The 18,238-nt window shown below is 39.8% G+C and overlaps 1 protein-coding gene across 2 annotated transcripts; it reads left to right on the top strand.

The window, feature by feature from the left end:
- The first annotated feature begins 418 nt into the window (after window positions 1-418).
- Window positions 419-17,834, top strand: hck (HCK proto-oncogene, Src family tyrosine kinase). 2 transcript variants are annotated; one of them, XM_030055093.1, is made up of 13 exons: window positions 419-620; window positions 6,945-7,081; window positions 7,902-7,938; window positions 8,473-8,563; window positions 9,311-9,406; window positions 9,887-9,990; window positions 11,012-11,161; window positions 11,512-11,664; window positions 12,245-12,427; window positions 13,059-13,135; window positions 14,771-14,924; window positions 15,373-15,504; window positions 16,322-17,834. In XM_030055093.1, the coding sequence occupies exons 2-13, from the start codon at window positions 6,953-6,955 to the stop codon at window positions 16,522-16,524; spliced, it is 1,509 nt and encodes a 502-aa protein (XP_029910953.1). In that variant the 5' UTR covers window positions 419-620; window positions 6,945-6,952; the 3' UTR covers window positions 16,525-17,834. The 2 variants fall into 2 exon arrangements, with proteins under 2 accessions (XP_029910953.1, XP_029910952.1); XM_030055092.1 differs by having other exon boundaries at window positions 8,470-8,563.
- Window positions 17,835-18,238: the final 404 nt, after the last annotated feature.

The following is an 18,238-nucleotide window of genomic DNA, read 5'->3' as shown; positions in this document are numbered from 1 at the left end:
TAACAAAAACACATAATCACTATTTAGGTGGCATGGTAATAAAAAGATGGGGCAAACAAACAACCACAAATGTAATCAAAATCAAATGTATCTGATGATGTATCTGATGATACCCTGAATACAGATTAGTAAAATCCATGTCGCACATTAAAAAAAAAAAAAAAAAAGTGTGGTAAAATGAGTTTAGATGCCTGGGTAAAGCCACTAGAGGGGTGTTTTAATGACTGACCGGCAGTTAATTCTGCGTTTTGACGCACCAGCAGTCCTCTGTGCGCTCCACTCCACTAAGTGTCATTAAAGAAGCAGCTAAAAAAAAAAAAAAAAAAAAAAAGTGAATAGCCAGCTCTCTCAGCCCCCACCGGCAGCAGCATGATTGGTGTGAAAGCATGACAGCTTGTTCCTCTTTCACCCGCTCAGCAAGTGGCACACACATCAAACTTCCTCGTAGAAGTCAAGCGCGCCGCCGCTCCGTCACTCCGTCCATCACTCCAAACGTGCAGTCCAACCAGGATGGAGCCGACATAAACAAGAAATGAGGAGTACCTTCTGCCAATTAAACCAACTTTAGAAGAGCGCATACTACCGCAGAAGCAACTGTCGAGGTGTCCGGTTGAAACGAGGTACGTTTGTGTTTCATCTCTCATTTTCCTTTCCAGTGAAGAGAGGGAGCAAGCTGTCTGTGTAAAGCTGACATAATGACATGAGTGCGCGAGTTTCATGTTTGTTAGAAATGGATAAGAAACTCAGAGTTATAAATGTGTTTATTCATGAGTTCATTTTCTCATTTTAATGCTTAGGTGGCTCTAAGTTGACAAAAAAAAAAAAAAAAAAAGAGGAACTAGAGGAACTAAAAGGTCTTTGACATGAAACAACCACCGCCTACATCACCCGGTGAAGCATCAAACACTTTCATATAGAACTTTCTTCCATGTGTATTACAAGTTGCTGTGTGTAACAGCTGACCCATAGTGAGTGGAACATTGCAGTCACCACTTTTTTCTCACAGTATGATAACACTAGATGATGAATCTCAAAAATGTTCTCATCTTAATTTAGCCCCATGTTCTTCATGTTTGCCTCAACTTTTTTTCTTCTTCTTCTTCTTGTTCAGCTATTTTTAGATTGTCCATCTAGACAAAACCAGACTAGACTAGGCAAGTTTCTGTTCTCCTTGCGAGTTCTTCCCAGATATCTGTGCCTGTTCAATAACTTTCATTTTGGATCTTGGACTGAATGGGCTGAAATAATAAACAATCAAACAGGCGAGCCTCAGTCAGATATTCTTAAAGACTCTAACACAAGCCTGTGAATCCTTTAAGCTTTCCCTTGACACTTTGTTTTATGTAGTGTATAGCACAAAAGGGTAATGGATACAAATGTTGCGTTAAGACATATGGATCTGCACATTATCTGTAATACTCCTTATCATAAGCCTAAATCAGATTCTAACAAAATCCCATGAGAGTTTAACCCAGAAACTGACGATGCATTGTGTAACTCCCAGTAATGCAAATGTTTTTTTCTTGACATTGGTGACCATTGTTCAAATTCCCCATCATGCATCTGCCTTGCTTTAGTACTGCAGCCACTTCTGCAGCCTACGTGTTTACGGTGCTAAACGCTGTGTTGTAGTGGAGGATGAAAAGTACAACACAGAAACACACTGCAGCACAAAACTTGTGTCTTCCTAATGAAGTCGGTCACTCAACTCCTTCCTGTACTGACAGAAGAACAAAAGTTGACGTCTTTAAACAGTTTCTCCTGCGGGTGGAGCACCAGTGCAGCAGCATTCAGAATTCACCCATGTGAAGGAATCTGTCTTGATGCCTCTGGTGCAGAGACATCATATGTATTAGTCATGTAGAAGGGCATATGGTTATAGCTGGTGCTCACAGTGTCAAACATGGGGGAGCTGGCATGTGCATGAGGACTGATAAAGAAAACGTCTTTTTTTTTTTCTTTTTTTCTCTTTTCATCCTGTTGTGTGGTTGTGGTTACATGTAAGTGAATCTGATTGGCTGATAATGTTGTGGTTATGGCCAGAGGCAGCGAAGCAGGTAGACACAGCATGACGAGTGTGTCTTTCAGAGCCTCACAAATTTGCATTTGAGGAAAATTCACCCTCACCACATACTAATTCATATGAATTACTCCAGTCATGGCCAGGCCTCCCATTAACTGTCCATGGGGTGGCTCCCGAATGTGTTTCTTGTTGACACGGTTGATAATATTGCAGTTTCGAGTGTCCTGCATTGGGAAAGATTTGTTAATGATTACAAAGCTAGACTGTGTCCCGCATGAATAATTATGAAGTTAATATTCACTAGAGTGAATTCTGACTCATTTTACTTGACTTTTTCTCTGGTTCCTCCTCAGTCTTCACTGGCTATTTGCAAAATAAGTGATATACAAAAGACAAGTCCATACTGCTTAAGGTCACGCAAAAATAAGGGACCTTTTTAAGATGTGGCTGACCAGAGTCCTGGTTTAGACAGCAGCAGTACACTTGAATAGTCCTGTGGTTGTTCTTGTGTCATTTTGACGCTCCTGTTGTCACCCTGGAGGAAATCCGAAACAAAGACATTTATTCTTAGGATCTTAACAAATACAAGCCATAGTGGCATGCAGACCTTAAGTGAAAAATGTTTTTAAAAAATTATTTACATACACCAAAGATGTTATGTTTTTACCTCTGTAGGTTCATTTGGTCGTCCAATGGCTGTCAGCAGGATATTTCACAAACAAGTGAATGCATTTCTCTGAAATGTGGGGATCAAATAGGCAATGGACCAAGGAACAATTGATAACATCTGGTGGCAATCTGGATTTGTGATTTCCACCATTAGATAAGAGCAATAGAGACTTGATTCCAAATGCTGACGGTATGGATCAAGAGTCAAGAAGTCAGTTAAACATAAAACTTAGGTAATAGTAATGGTGTCTTTGGGTGTCATATCAAGTTGGAGCATTGCTCAGCATGGAGGGTGGAGGATCAGGGAGAGACAGAGGAGAGACAGTGTCTGCAATTCCACAAGATTCATCCTTTGCAGTTTCAGTAATAACAACCAGTTCATTAAGTTGCCAGTCTTAACACAGGCTATGCAAGGCTCCAGCTCTGAACCACCAAAATCCCACAGCATATTAAGTGTACTTCAGTGTAGATTGCAGTTGCTGTATACATACGCAGAGACCAATAGATGACAGCTGCATTTTGACAGCGCAAAACTGAGCTGAACATGTGCGAACATCAGTTTCCTACTGACCTTGTTTTTGTGTCAGTTAAAATATGTCACCAGGTTTCGCTTTTTTAATGGCCTTACCAGGAATGGGAAACACAGTGAAGCAGACAAATGCAAATTCAAAGTACAGTATGACATGGAAGTTAAAACATAAGAAAAAAAAAAAAAAGAAAATAAAACCTGTCTCTCCTTTGATCAGCCAATCTAAAGAGGAACAAGGTTTGAACAGACAGAAAAAGGAAGCAAATATGTTTACGCCATTTTTTTTTTTTTTTTTTTTTTTTTGATCAGGTCATCTCAAGAACACAGAAACTTCCTGTGCCGAACTGGTCAAACATTTTCCATGACTTTCTACCGTGCATTAGTGACAAGTAGTGCCCTGGCTCCAGGCCAGTATAGTAATGATCATAGTAAAGATTGTAGGCATTGTGTTTTGCTTTCAATAGATGCTTACAGAACCGCTTTAAGCTCAAAGAGGCCAGCTGACATCATCGCTGTCCGGCTGTAGCAAGTCAGCTCAAATTGAAGTTGCTGTCAATGTTGATATTGATGTGTGTTGGTAAGTGCTGGTTCAGTCAAGTTGACATGCAGCCTGTTAAAGCATAGTAAGTCTGTCTGGGGGGAATTTATCATTGGGCCGGTAAGTAAATTAGCTGCTCTGTTTTACTGTCAAACATTGCCTCTTTCCTTCTGGGAATATGTGATGATCTGGTGAAGAGTGAAGAGTTACACATTACAACTCTCTTTATCACATCATTGCACTCTCTCTCTCTCTCTCACGCATTCACCCTCTCATCTGTTTATGTCAACCAAAATGAGCAGTAAAACAAGGCCCACATCTCTCCCAATACAGACTCCCTCTCTGTTTGCCCTCATATCAATCCTTGTCTGATTTCCATCTCGTCAGTGTTTCACACCGTGTTCCATATGACTGTGCACAAATGCACCAATACACACACTCACACACGCACACACGCACACATACAAAAGCACGCACACACACACACACACACTTACAGTATGATGCTAAGAAAAAAAAAATGATTCCATAGAAACAAATGAATAGAGTGACTTGATAATGAGAGTAGTGCAAATGTGTCAGAATATTTTACTGTCCAGGCAGATATGAAAGACCTTGCCGTGTTCATTCACTTTTGTTTTTGGCAGCTGTTGTTACGTGTGGAATAGCACTTACTGAGATATAAGAATAAAAGAAAACAACGAATTACAGCCAGCTATCCCCTCAGTCTTCCTCTAACACTATCATGTGACTTGCCATTTTTACACTTTACCCACCCCATATTAGCGACATGGCAACATACAGCCAAAGAAATGACAGCTAACTTCCCTCTGTCACTGCCCTCTGTCACAATGTTGCACATATAGTGTGAAAACTGAAGCCTCACCACTACTGTCAGAACTGCTCTGTCTGTGCCACCCTCTGTGGTCGCAGCTCAATGTCCGACCAAGGCTGGTGGTCACATCAGCTTGGTGCAACTTTATACTCAATCTAGCAAATGTGAAAATAAAGGAGGTTGGAAGGCTTTCAGACAAAAAATATAAATCTATTCTGTAAGCAAATGCCTTATAATGACAAAGATTCATATGAGTGACCCATAACATGTTTTGCTTTCACTTTGTAAAAGAATGTGTCCGTTTTTTCAAACGTATATTAAACCCTGACATGCGGCTTCTGAAGTGTCTACTTCTTCTCTGCAGAGGTCAGAGCAGTGTCTGCCAAGACATTTTTCTCAGCGTTACAAATGAGAGTTAATAACCCGTTCATACTGATTTTAGATATAAATGTGTATGCGCATCTTCTTAGTCCAATCTTGATTCAAAGTAATCTTTATATCCTGATTACACATATCCATTTAAATGTAAAACAAACATTTAACAAATATTCTAAGCATTACCGCGGAAGCTGATCTTATACAAGCGGCAAATCACCAGCAAACAGGATAAAGTGCTTCCATGCCTCGATATCCTCCTGGCTAAGATCAGCATGTCCCAGATTTCATAATCAGATTTCTAAAATTCAGGATGTGTGCTGCTAGAAATGTACTATGGTCTTTATGAAGCCATATCATGAAACTCCTTAATAGTTTTAAAATGCTAAAGCAATGTCAAGTAGCTTGTCGCATACAGAAAATGGTTGAACCCATGTTTGGATTAAAACAGAAAAACATAAATCTTCAATAAATATTTTATTTTACTTAATAATAATTAAATGATAATAAAGTTAAAGTCCTCATGAAAAGAGCTCCCATTACTTACTATCTTCAATACTGACCTCACACTGCCAGTAGGTGTAAATACAAATTTCAACCACTGAAACCCTCACAGTTTTTGTAACAATCCCACTTCTCCACCCATCCCATCAAATTAAGGAGTATTTCTTTCCCTATCTGATACCTTGTTGGTTTACACTTGTGAATGATCCCCTGTCACTTTTTCCTTCACTGACACAGGTTTTTCATAGCCTGGTGCTTACTGTATGTGACGTGTACATAATTGCTCTCTTTCTGTTTTGAATGTGACACGGCCAATCAGAAATGATCAGCAGAACTGTATGCCTTATAACTCTAAACCTCCATACAGTGATGTAGTGCTAAATATTCATCATGACCACTGTAACACAAAACACCAGTGTGAACAAAAATCAGATATATTTTTGGGAAAAACTATTTTTGGACTCTTTTTTGGGGGGGGATTTTTCCTTTACCGTCCCACTCTAGTCAATTATTAATACCTTAAAAGTAATCTTTGATCATCAATATTAGATATTTAGATTTTTTTTTTCCATGAAAAAACACCCCTTACTACATCATGTCAAAAATGTGCAGAACTATGAATATGCAAATAGTCTCTGCCCACCTCCCTGCCTGCTGACACACCAGCTTGTAACCAGAACTCTGTTCACAGAACAAGGAAGTATCGGATTTGTTGAAGAATCATCCACAACAGTCACAGACATTATGCCACATTTGAAAATCAAACCATGATTTTTTTTTTTTTTTTTTCAGAGAATCTCTTACTTACACTTATGTTGTTCATGTGAAGCAGCCGTTTCAAGTTGATATTGTCTTTTTGGAAATAATACACTGGTGTGGGAAAGCTCTGAATACACTGACAATGAAAAGTGACTGGCAGAGCGGGTACTAATGATAGGCAAAGCAACACCACGTCAGCAGGTACATTATAGAGCGTGTACAGACCCCTCTACCTTCAGTGGAGGAGTGTGAAAACACCTCTTTAGTGACAAACTTTTCCCTGATACAGTCGGTATAGTGAAGATCAGACATTTTAGGGGACATAAACCTTAATAAACACATTTTTTAGCGGAAGGGGACTACTTTTATGTAATTTAGACCAGTTGGGAGCAGAACATAGGTTCACCCTGTGTCCCTGTGTGGGTCTACGAGGGCAGGCCTTTTCCTCATTCCTTTCCTCCTGACTTTCTCCCCTGAGTTAACACCAGTATCAAACCTCCTAATGGAAAAAATCAACTGGATTTCCAAGATATTGTTTCTCCATTTGATGTCTCTCTCTCTCTCTCTCTCTCTCTCTCTCTCTCTCTCTCTCTCTCTCTCTCTCTCTCTCTCTCTCTCTCTCTCTCTCTCTCTCTCTCTCTCTCTCTCTCTCTCTCTCTCTCTCTCTCTCTCTCTCTCTCTCTCTCTCTCTCTCTCTGGTGTCCTCTGACAGGCCGCACCATGGGCTGTGTGGGCTCAAAGAAGGAGCAGGAGCCGATCAGCAAAGGGATGGTCAATGACGAGTTTAATCGCAACCAGACCCCCCACTATGTCAAAGACCCCACCGCAGGAAACTCTGCAAGCAAGGCTGTAAGCACCAGTGCACTGATAAACAAGAAAATGAGGAAAAACGTGACTCTTAGTTGGTCATTATATGGAAAAACAACTCTTAAAGTGATTTAAAAAATCAAATATATTTTCAAAGAAGTATTCATTTACATGTAATTTTCTCGAACCGTCTAGCTGTTATGTAACTTAACTGAGTTTGATACTACTTACTACAACATACTGTATCCTGTGGGAGGACAGATATACATAATAAAAGCATTACCACTGCATCACAGCAATAGTTATGACAGCAGGTGAGTAGGAGTCAGTTTCCCTGTGTATTTTCAGAGATGATTGATTAGCACCTGATGTACAGTCTGTGTGTGTTCCTGTGACTCGCTGTGACTTTGCATACAGACCAGACTTTGATCTATGCCCTGGGTAAGCTAGCTGTACTGCCTGTGAATGTGGTTCCTCTGGCCACTGCTTCCTGTGTGCTGACTGTAATGACTATCAGAAGCTCTGTCACCCTCAATGGGGAAAGAGGAAGTGACACAGAAGCAGAACCGGAGGACAGAGGAAGGGGACTTGCGATCAAAACTTTCAGCAATACGTTACACCTCCCCCCTCTCATGTATGTTGTGGGGTTCTTATAAAATTTCCATGCTCGGCTAAGATATGCGGGAACTCAAATGAAGTGCTCAATCGTTAGATTAAGAGTAGGTGTGTGACATTTGCATTGGCATGAGATGCAGATAAATTTCTTTTGGTTTCTTTTACTCTGCCAATACAGACCAATAAAAGTGCAACTCTGATGTAGTCAAACTTATCACCATAATCTCTTTTCTCTTTGTCTCTACAGAGCCGAATGCCATCCAATGGCCCTCCAAACGCCGATGGTAAGATATGGCACAATTTGTTGTGTTAACATACAACTTACAATACTGAAACCCTCAAACAGCATCACCTATGTCTGCACTGAAACCACTAAAGTCTCCATTACCTCTCGAATGCACATCTCTCGCGTAACATCAGAGAAACTCTGTGTGTACATCTGGAATGTAGATTAGAGAGGACAGCCAGCACTGGTGAAAATAGTGTCTGAAGCTTGACAAAACACGTGTGAAAGAGGAAGGCAAGTGTGCGTGTGGGCTCACAGTGATAGCCCCTCTTACTGCCTCACCACACAGGACTTGAGCTTAAAACAGATGCGCCCCTCTGCTATTATTATCATGCAGACAAGGAAGTCACTTTTATAGTATGGTAGCACACAGACATTTTATAATCAAAGGCAGTAAACAATGCATGCATGGATATTTGCTTACATACACCCAAGACAAGCACATGAATACTCCCACTATTACATGTTACATCAGAGATCATAACCATGTGTCAAAGTTTGCTCTTCTTTTCCACCCATGCAACTGAAGCAGAGAGCATTGCCATTGCATTGTATGACTATGAGGCCATTCATGATGGAGACCTGGGCTTCAAGAAAGGAGACAAGCTCAAAATCTTACAAGAGTGAGTATCGCACATCGGCGCCCTCCTGTTTGTTTGCCCATTCATGTTTGCAGTGGAATTTTATAATTTCCTTCACAGTGTGTAAAGTAGGAGCTGCGCTAAGTGAAAATCCATTTACATTTTTTTCAAATCGGTCAAAGTATGAGGTGCAGTTTTCTCTTAACATCCGTTTTTTAGTCATTAGTCAAAAGGGGTTGCTGTTTTTTTTTTTTTATTTTCCATGAAAGCACCTGTAGAACAACAGGTTAGATCTTCATGATTTTTAATACACACGTAGTCTGGACATTTACAATGTAGATTCAGAAAGAAATATTAGAATTTGTTACTTTGTCTCAGTCCAGTATTGACATTATGCAGACGTGAGAAACATTTTATTAAGTATTCCTGTGGTGATAAAATGAGCAACCCCATGTGACTAACAACTAAATATAGTATGATACAGAAATGGCTGGGTCTCAAAGACTATAAGAAGTTATATCGAATGCTTTGATCCAATGTAAATCTGATATTTTGCATGTCAAATCAACTTATTTTTCTGATTTTTGTGTTTCTAAAAGAAAATCAACTTTGTCTGCTATTTCTAATCAAGGCATCATAATATATAATCATAAGTCATTAATGGGAAAAGGGCCTCAATAACAAGTGTGATCATTAAAAATGTAATTTTCTTTTATGGATCCAGTGTTTGGACTTGTGGTGGTGTGGTTATCTGCCGTGTTTGCACTTATACGCCCTCTCTGTGTGCAGATCAGGGGAGTGGTGGAGAGCCATGTCACTCAGCACAGGTCAGGAGGGCTACATCCCCAGTAATTATGTAGCTAAAGACACACTGGAGACAGAAGAGTAAGTACACTCATGCTGGCATCATATGAAGGACTCATCATTACACTGCATGCATTCATATCTTTCTGATGAAAAGAGTTATATTGATTCTGTTACTCAGTGCTTTGTCAATGTTAGGATGGAGTAACATTGATATGATATGAAAATATGATATTATTGCACTGGTTACAGTGAGGCTGAGTGTGACCAAGTATCTTTTTTAAAATAGGTTAAAAGTGCTAATGTGTTGTATATACAAATTTATTGTAGTAAAAGAAGTAGTCGCACTAGTAATCATGGTGGTAGTAGTATTAGCATTGGTATGCTTTCATTAGTACTAGTAGTAGTAGTGTTGTTGTAATTGTGTGTCACTTTTGGCCTCAGAGTTAAAACTGGCGTTGAAGAAAAAGGAAAAAACAAAGTTACACCTCGCACTGATGGCGCTGATAAGGAGTTTCAGTATAAATATATCTGCTCTTCTTCCTGTTCCATCGTGTTCAGGTGGTTCTTCAAGGGTGTGAGTAGGAAGGATGCTGAGAGGCAGCTGCTGGCCTCGGGGAACAAAGTGGGATCCTTCATGATCCGAGACAGCGAGACCACCAAGGGTGAGCACGCACTTCACCAAACAAACCTCGATAAAAACTGATTGTTAGTCCTGGTTGTTAGTCCATGTGAAAGAGTAATGGGCCAGAGCATCAGACAAGGCCCTTGTAGGACAGGGTACGATATTCGATACTCAAAGAGAAATTACTGATTGATCGGTCAAGCCGGTTTATTCTAAAATAAATTACAAAAAACAAACTTGAAATCTGATCTTGGGAGGTCCTGCTACAACACACCTAGGATTTTAGTCAGCTGGCCAGAGGGGAACTTATTTCTGTCTTTACACCGCCCACATTTCAAGCTGTAATAAGCACCTTGATTCCTGCCTATTTTAGACACATAAAACAGCGAAGTAATTATTAATACATGAACAATAGTTGGTGCGCTTTAATTATCTAAGTATGTCTTTGTCTTGTGCTGCAGCAATATCGCATGATGTGTACCATTAATGATGGTACACAACACAATAACCAACATAAAAAATAAAGTCCTTTGGTATTATCTTTGTTTATTTTATTTAAGAAGAGACAATGCACAACAATGAACATGAGCACTTGGAGCCATCATGTAAATGCACCATAGCCATACGGGTGAATTTCTATCTGCACTCCATTTCCATTACATTTCCATTTCCATTTCCATTTCCATTTCCATGTATCTTTGTTACAAAGATTGCTTTATAGGTGTGGTAAGTAAGCGTATAGCAATATGAAGCCTGTTTTTTTTTCTTTCTTTTTTCTTTTTTTTTTATTATTTAATCAATATTGGCTAAAAAAAAAAAAAAATAGATACAAGATACAGTGGAGACAGCCATAGTGGTTCATAGCCTGAAGTTAAGAATAAATTCTGGGGGAAACACTAAATACTTGTGCTGTGATGACATGAAAATGGTCTGATATATTGATACTGAACATAAAATTGGTTCTCGCTAGCATCGGTCTAAAAATATTGATACAGATCTTCAAAAAGCCATATTGCTGGAACCATAGTAGTAACCACTGCTTTCTTTACTTACCACCACAGGCAGCTACTCGCTGTCGGTCCGGGACAATGATGGTCAGCCCAATGACACAGTTAAACATTATAAGATTCGCACATTGGACAACGGAGGATTCTACATCTCCCCTCGCATCACCTTCAGCACCCTGCAGGACCTGGTCAGCCATTACAAGAGTGAGTTGACTTTCCAATATAGGAAACACAGGGAACAGTTTATACTGTTGCACAGCACACTCTGCTGGCCAAGTGGAATACTTCGCCTTCTACTAAACTATCAGCAAGTTGATCGAGTTTGTGGATTGCCACTAACACAACTGGGATAGTTATGTCATGTCAAATTTGTGTTTTCATTATAGGGTTAATGTTAGTTTGGCCACAAATATTCAAATTACACCATGGAATAGATGTTTCCTGTATAAACACATTGTGTAAAACTTATATAATCTTTACTTATACTCCATAGACATTGATATGTAACAAAGTGCGATGATTTATACTGCGATATTTGTGTCTACTTATCCCAGAGCAGGGAGATGGCCTGTGCCAATCCCTGACCAGCCCATGCCTGAGCCCCAAACCCCAGAAGCCCTGGGAGAAAGATGCCTGGGAAATCCCAAGAGAGTCGCTCAAACTGGAGAAGAGGCTGGGCGCTGGCCAGTTTGGAGAAGTCTGGATGGGTGAGATGAATGTCTAACATGTATAGTCAAGTTTAGTTTGTCACTCATTATTGGAGATGGTCGTCTAAGGCAGTGGTTTTCAACCTGTGGGTTGAGACTCCCCAGAGGGTCACGAGTGAATTTTTTATGGGGATAGTTTATGGGACAGGGAAAAAATGTATTTCCACTGCTCTATTTTTTCCCTGATTTTCCACTAATCTTTGTTTTTTTTTTCCTTGTAAAATACTGACAATATTTCAGCCTCTATAGATCTCTGCAGATGCTTAAACTAATGAACCTTGAAAAAGGAAAGTATTCTTTGGTTGCACTGTTTGCCATTCTGCCTGTGACACAGGGGGGTTATGAGCAGGCATTGCTTCATTTTAAGGTGTCATACACACAGTCATATTTGTTGAGTGCTAAGGATCAGATTCCAATTTTATCAAGTGTCCTGATTTTCTTCCACTGAAAAGGGAACTATATTGTCCACAGTTTCTGTGGAACCATACGCTTTACAATGTAATGTAGTTCCTTGGTATGTGTTTTGGTGTAGTTTACAGACATTTTGTAACATCTGTCATAAATATTGTTCTGTTTCCAGCCATGTACAATAAGCATACCAAGGTAGCAGTGAAAACCATGAAGCCTGGCAGCATGTCAGTGGAAGCCTTCCTGGCCGAGGCCAACCTGATGAAGACACTGCAGCACGACAAACTGGTCCGACTCAACGCTGTGGTCACCAAGGAGGAGCCCATCTATATTATCACTGAGTTCATGGAGAAAGGTGTGTGTGTGTGTGTGTGTGTGTGTTATTCAGAGCAGCTTATCTTGTACCTGAAAGCCTGCAGCCTCACCACATTTTTTGAATTGGAGGTCAGAGACAAAATAATCCAAGTAATCCAACAGGAGCCTTGTGAGAATGAAATGCATTCCCTTGTTCCCTTGTTATCTGGATGGATTTCTCCTTTTCTTTTGGGTTTGTACAAGCGATCTACCATGAACCGGGAAGCAGGACGGGCTTTGTGTGTTTAGAAAATGGAGTTTGACCTCTCAGTTCCCTCTTGTGGTCATAAATCGCTATGCTTGAAAGCAAAAATAAAATCTCAACTTAATACAAAAATGCAATCTCATTGCAGGTTTTTGGTTTATGTAGTTGGTATCAGGGAGAAACCTCTATCATATTGGTTGTTCACAAACAGCTTATATCTGACACTGAAAAGGTCCAATATCAATACATTGATCTGGCCCTTTTCTGTACACTTATGCACAATTATGTAGTTATTTTGTTACAAATGTTTTTGCACATAATGCATCTTGCACATAATTTGGGGTTATACGTGTGGAATGTGTATCACTACAGTGAAATGCTGCATTACAAAGGGTCTTTTGTAATGTGTTTGTGTATGTGTCTACAGGTAGTTTACTGGACTTCTTGAAGAGTGATGAGGGCAACCGTGTGCAGCTTCCCAAGCTTATTGACTTCTCTGCCCAGGTGAGTTTTGAACAGTCACCTTTGCCCTCATTCCACACAGTGGCAGCTTGCTAGATCTACTGGGTTGCTGTGTGTTTTGTGTTAGTGGATCCTTTGTTCCCCTTCAGTGTGTATTTTCCCTACAGCAGGCCACATTTCAATATTAAAATCAACTCTCAAGTCAGTTCACTGGAATGTGAATATCTGAATGCAAGTGGGGTCAATTATGCAGTGCCTGTTTAAGTGTATCTGTAATTCTGTGGTACATTGTCTGACTACAAGCCATTTTTGCATTTCTGGTGATATATATCACCAAACAAGAAGAGCTGAACTTTGTGTTTGTGTATAGGGTGGTTTGGAGGTAATTTGTTCACTAATAAGGGTGAACTACAGTAGAAGGCTGTAGCCACTGTCAGAAAAAATACTTAGACAGGATCCAGAGTGAAGAAATGCTGCACAAAAGAGGGAGAGCAGGGAGGGAAGAGGAAGAAGGTTAGATCTGCCTGCTCTGATTTAAATCTAGCATGGCACATTGTATGTTAAATTATTCATCTGATAAGTGGGCAGATTGAGTTTATCTAGTGTTTGTGTGTGTGTGTGTGTGTGTGTGTGTGTGTGAGAGAGAGAGAGAGAGAGAGAGAGAGAGAGAGAGAGAGAGAGAGAGAGAGAGAGAGAGAGAGAGTAGGAGAGGACAAGAGAGAGTGAGATAGAGAGAAAATACTGACAGATTTATATCATTGTTGACCCAGGGAGAGTTCATATCATTGGAGACTTAGACTAATGTGCAACCACCAGTTGCCCATAAATTTTACATTTTGCATATTAAATTTTTATGATCACTGACATTACCAGCAGTGTGTGTAGTTTATCCAGCATTATCCAGCACATAAACATTGTTATCAGGAGCTGTCAAGTCCATCTATGTATATAATAACATCCAAATGACACATGAAGACTGCAGATAAATAAGTGGATAATGCATTGCATTGCATTGCATTGTATTGATTTAAACTGAGTACTTTATACTATGTCTGATTGTATTAAAGTGATAGTTCAGATTCATACCCATATGCTGGTATTTGAGGGTCTGTGTAAATGCAATGCATCCACCAAGTTTGATCCATTAACTCCTTCTCTGTCACAAGAACAAGAGCTTCACCGGGAGTGTGATGCTCCAAAATGAATGAAGCAGACACACACCAGAAAATATCACGATTTTGAGCGGTGACACATAGCTGAAAAATTGTTTTGAAGAATGAACAACAACACACACTTGCCTAGGTTTCACTTTCTGTGCTCTGTCCAGTGAACACTAAGTGAACCCAAAACAACCATGTGTTGTGCATCCTTTAAAAAAATGTTCAGATTTGTGTTGCTGCTCCAAATCTTGTTATTGATATCTACATTCATTTTGGAGCTGTACACTCCTGGTGAAGCTCTCATTCATATGACAGGGAAATTAATGGACCAAACTTGGGTGTATGTATTACACTCACATAAAGCAACAAATATGACAATATGGGTAAGAATCTAAACTTTCACTTTAATTTGTCACTTCTGGTAATCAAAACAATGTCAGAAGACCAAGATCCTATTTTGTGGCAGACAGTTATTGTCACTGACATTTACAATGTTTCTCTGTTTTCTCTCATCTAGATTGCAGAGGGCATGGCCTATATTGAGCAGAGGAACTACATCCACAGAGACCTGCGAGCTGCCAACATCCTGGTCAACAAGGCTTTAGTATGCAAAATTGCTGATTTTGGCCTTGCTCGTATCATTGAGGATAATGAGTACACAGCCAGGGAAGGTGAGATACTATGGAGTGAGACAAAATGGCGATTCACTGGGTCTGAGCCGTGTTGTGTTGCCATCAGCAGTGCTGCACTAGTTCCCCAGAGCTGGAAAAAAAAAATGGGCACTCAGTATGTCAACAGCTCAGTGGACTTTACTGTGTGTCAGTTGAATATGTTTGAATTCAACGCGAGTGACTGACCGAGTGTGTGAGTAAAAGGGCAAATAAGTGCCAAAGTGCGTAAGCGACTGGTTGTCTGGCACATTAACTGAGTGAGTGAGAGGATGTGAGAGTCCAAGAGGATGTGTGGCCAGACGAAGGGAGCAGGAACCTTTTCTGCTGGGTCAGTAAACACCAAGGACCAGCTAACAAGAACCTTCCTCTAATGATGTCTGTGCAGCAGATCAGTTGCTATTTTGACAGTCAGGTGTTGATGCTGTGTTTCTCGTTTACCCATAAATAGGAGCCAAGTTCCCCATCAAGTGGACAGCGCCTGAAGCCATCAACTATGGCTCTTTCACCATCAAATCAGATGTCTGGTCATTTGGCATCCTGCTGACTGAGATTATCAGTTATGGACGCACACCATACCCAGGTGAGGGAGCCACTCAATATCTAGCCGGTATCTGGTTCTGAAGGGAAAAGGGACATTACACCAAGTAACCAACTTTAAATGAACAGTTCACCCAAAATTCAAAAAAGATATTTCACCCCTTACCCTTAGTGCAGTCTATCTGTCCAGATAGCTGCTGTGTGATTTGTGTCTCCCAGCACTGTAATACAATGCAGCTGAATGGGTATTCATTTGTGGAGCTTAAGATGTATCTTCTGTATACCAACAAATATAAATTAGAGGCAGATGGTTACAGTTATCTGATGTACCTCGGCAAGAAATAGTTCCCAATGAGGTTGCCCCCGAGGGTTGTGGTATAATCCAGTATAATCCCCTTTGCCCCCGAGGGCTATGGATTATCCTGAGTATCGGTGTCATTGTTTTTAGAAAGAGCTGTTGCTGTTTAGTTTCTCACATGTAATTTTTTGACAGTTTAAGATCCACAAGCAAAAAAACGGCTCCAGAAGTAATGAATAGCAGACTGGAAACCTCACCAAATCACACAGAAACTATCTGAATGGATCGATTCCACTAGCAATAAGTGGGGAAAGTTTATAATTATATTCTTGCATTCTTGAGAAAAATCAGAGTGGTTCAGTTAATGCACATAAAGCAAAACACTTAAGTAACAACGATGCAGTAGCTCATCAACCATGAAGCCAGCTCTGGGACTAGAATTCAATTTAGGCCCTCGTCCTGCTGGTCCCATGGCAGCACATGTGCTATTTTTTTTTTTTCATTTCCACCAGAGATTATGGCTCAGCGGCTTCTTTACCCAGTCATGTGTTCATATTTTAAGGGATGACCAACCCAGAAGTAATCCGTTCCCTGGAGAAGGGCTACCGAATGCAGCGCCTGGAGAGCTGTCCCAAGGAACTTTACGAAATCATGCTGGAGTGCTGGAAGAACAAGCCGGAGGACCGTCCCACTTTTGAGTACCTGCAGAGTGTCCTAGAGGACTTCTACACCGCCACAGAGAGCCAGTACCAGCAGCAGCCATGAGACTTAGATACAGGAGCACATCTGTACTGTTCATAAATATATGTCCAATTTCTATAGGCGGCAGTACATATATAAATATATATATATATGCCTGTTCACTGTTTCTATCTCTCTCTCTGTTAATCTCTCTGTCACACACACACACACACACACACAAACCAAACACAGATTTCATGGTCTTCTATATAGCTATAATACATAGCAGGCAGATACATATTATTATGTAAGCCTGCACAGTCTTACATGCGGCACATAATCTTACTCACAAACTGTTGTCATCCAGATACAAACGTGCATGCCCGTATGCACAAACAAATGATTCTAGGTTGTCTGAAAGTGGCCACATGGAAAAGACTGAACCTTGTTGTCATGCACTGGTGCACATTGTGCATCCATCAAAAAGAAGGTATAACCACAGTTCAGATGTTCATCGTCAAATGAGTGCAGTGACCTGGTCATATTAAACAGGGTTATCAACTCAGTAACAAAGCTGCCTTAGCCTTTTCTCCTCCTGTGATATGTACATCGTTGACTTTGGGAAACTAAATCGGATAGATTTTCCCAAAGTAAAAGGTGTATGGCTGCTTAGACTTTTTAAAAAATCCTCTATTTATGTTCCATAGATATTTTTCCATTATGGTGTGGCTGACTTCAGCATTACTCATTTACTGTGCCTTTTACAGAGAGTGGATATATTCATGTAAGCTTTAAATATTGTTAGGTTTTATACTATATGCTCTGTACAGTACAATATATGCTGGCATACACATGGTTGTGCCAATCTTTAGGCATAGGGTGTTTGATGTGATAAGGGATTCATTTTTGCTGTGTACTCTTTCAGCCCATCCAATTTCTATTCCGTATTTGGTGACTTTTTGACAAAGAAAGCAAACACGTAATGATTCATCATATCTTTTGGCCTTTTTCTTGTCTTTTTTGTGTGTGGGAAACTAATTTATTTGTGCACATGATAGGCTGTTCCTCTGATCCTTCTGTCAGGAATGTAATGATATTTCCTAAAGTAAAACTTGTATTTTTTCTGCATTATCAAATGAGATTTTTTTTCTTTTTTTTTTTCTAAAAGACTCTTGATTCCTGCTGTCTTTACTCTGCCCTGGTTTGTTGTTTATGGTACTGTAGGATATACAATCAATGAATGTTGCCAGGGGAATGGAATACTGTAGTGTGAATATCATGTCTAACATTTTAGTGTTTGGCATCAACATGAAACAAGATTTTTTTTTTTTTATGGATATTTCCATAGATGCTTGAATCCATCCAACTGTGCTTAATAAATTGTTTTAAAACAATTACCTGAATAAATGTCTTTTTCATATATATAATCACAGTCAGTCCATTTGCTCATGGCTGTGCATAAAGCTGTCAGGAGATGATAAACACCTATTGACTTCATAATCTCTTTAGTATTAAACACCAAGGTTAGTATACTAAAATATACCAAAAATGACATTAGTTTTAGTCTGTCAGTTTGGTCAAATTTGTCAAGACAACAAGCATGTCTAAACTGGATTCAAAATAAAAATTAAAAATTAAAGGTCATGAAAAATATAAAACCATAATACTCTTGTATACACATTCACAGAGTAACAAGTTTTTAAGTGAAGCAGTTTTAAAACACAGTTTAAACTTTAAACTTATAAAAGTGACTGACTGTTGAGCTCATGGCAGTGGAGGTCCCAGCTGACCCCCAGCT

This window comes from Myripristis murdjan, chromosome 7 (genome assembly GCF_902150065.1).
Source record: "Myripristis murdjan chromosome 7, fMyrMur1.1, whole genome shotgun sequence".
NCBI classification, from domain to species: Eukaryota; Metazoa; Chordata; class Actinopteri; order Holocentriformes; family Holocentridae; genus Myripristis; species Myripristis murdjan.
The sequence above is the reverse complement of the archived record's forward strand: the minus strand, read 5'-3'. Positions and strand labels throughout refer to the sequence as shown.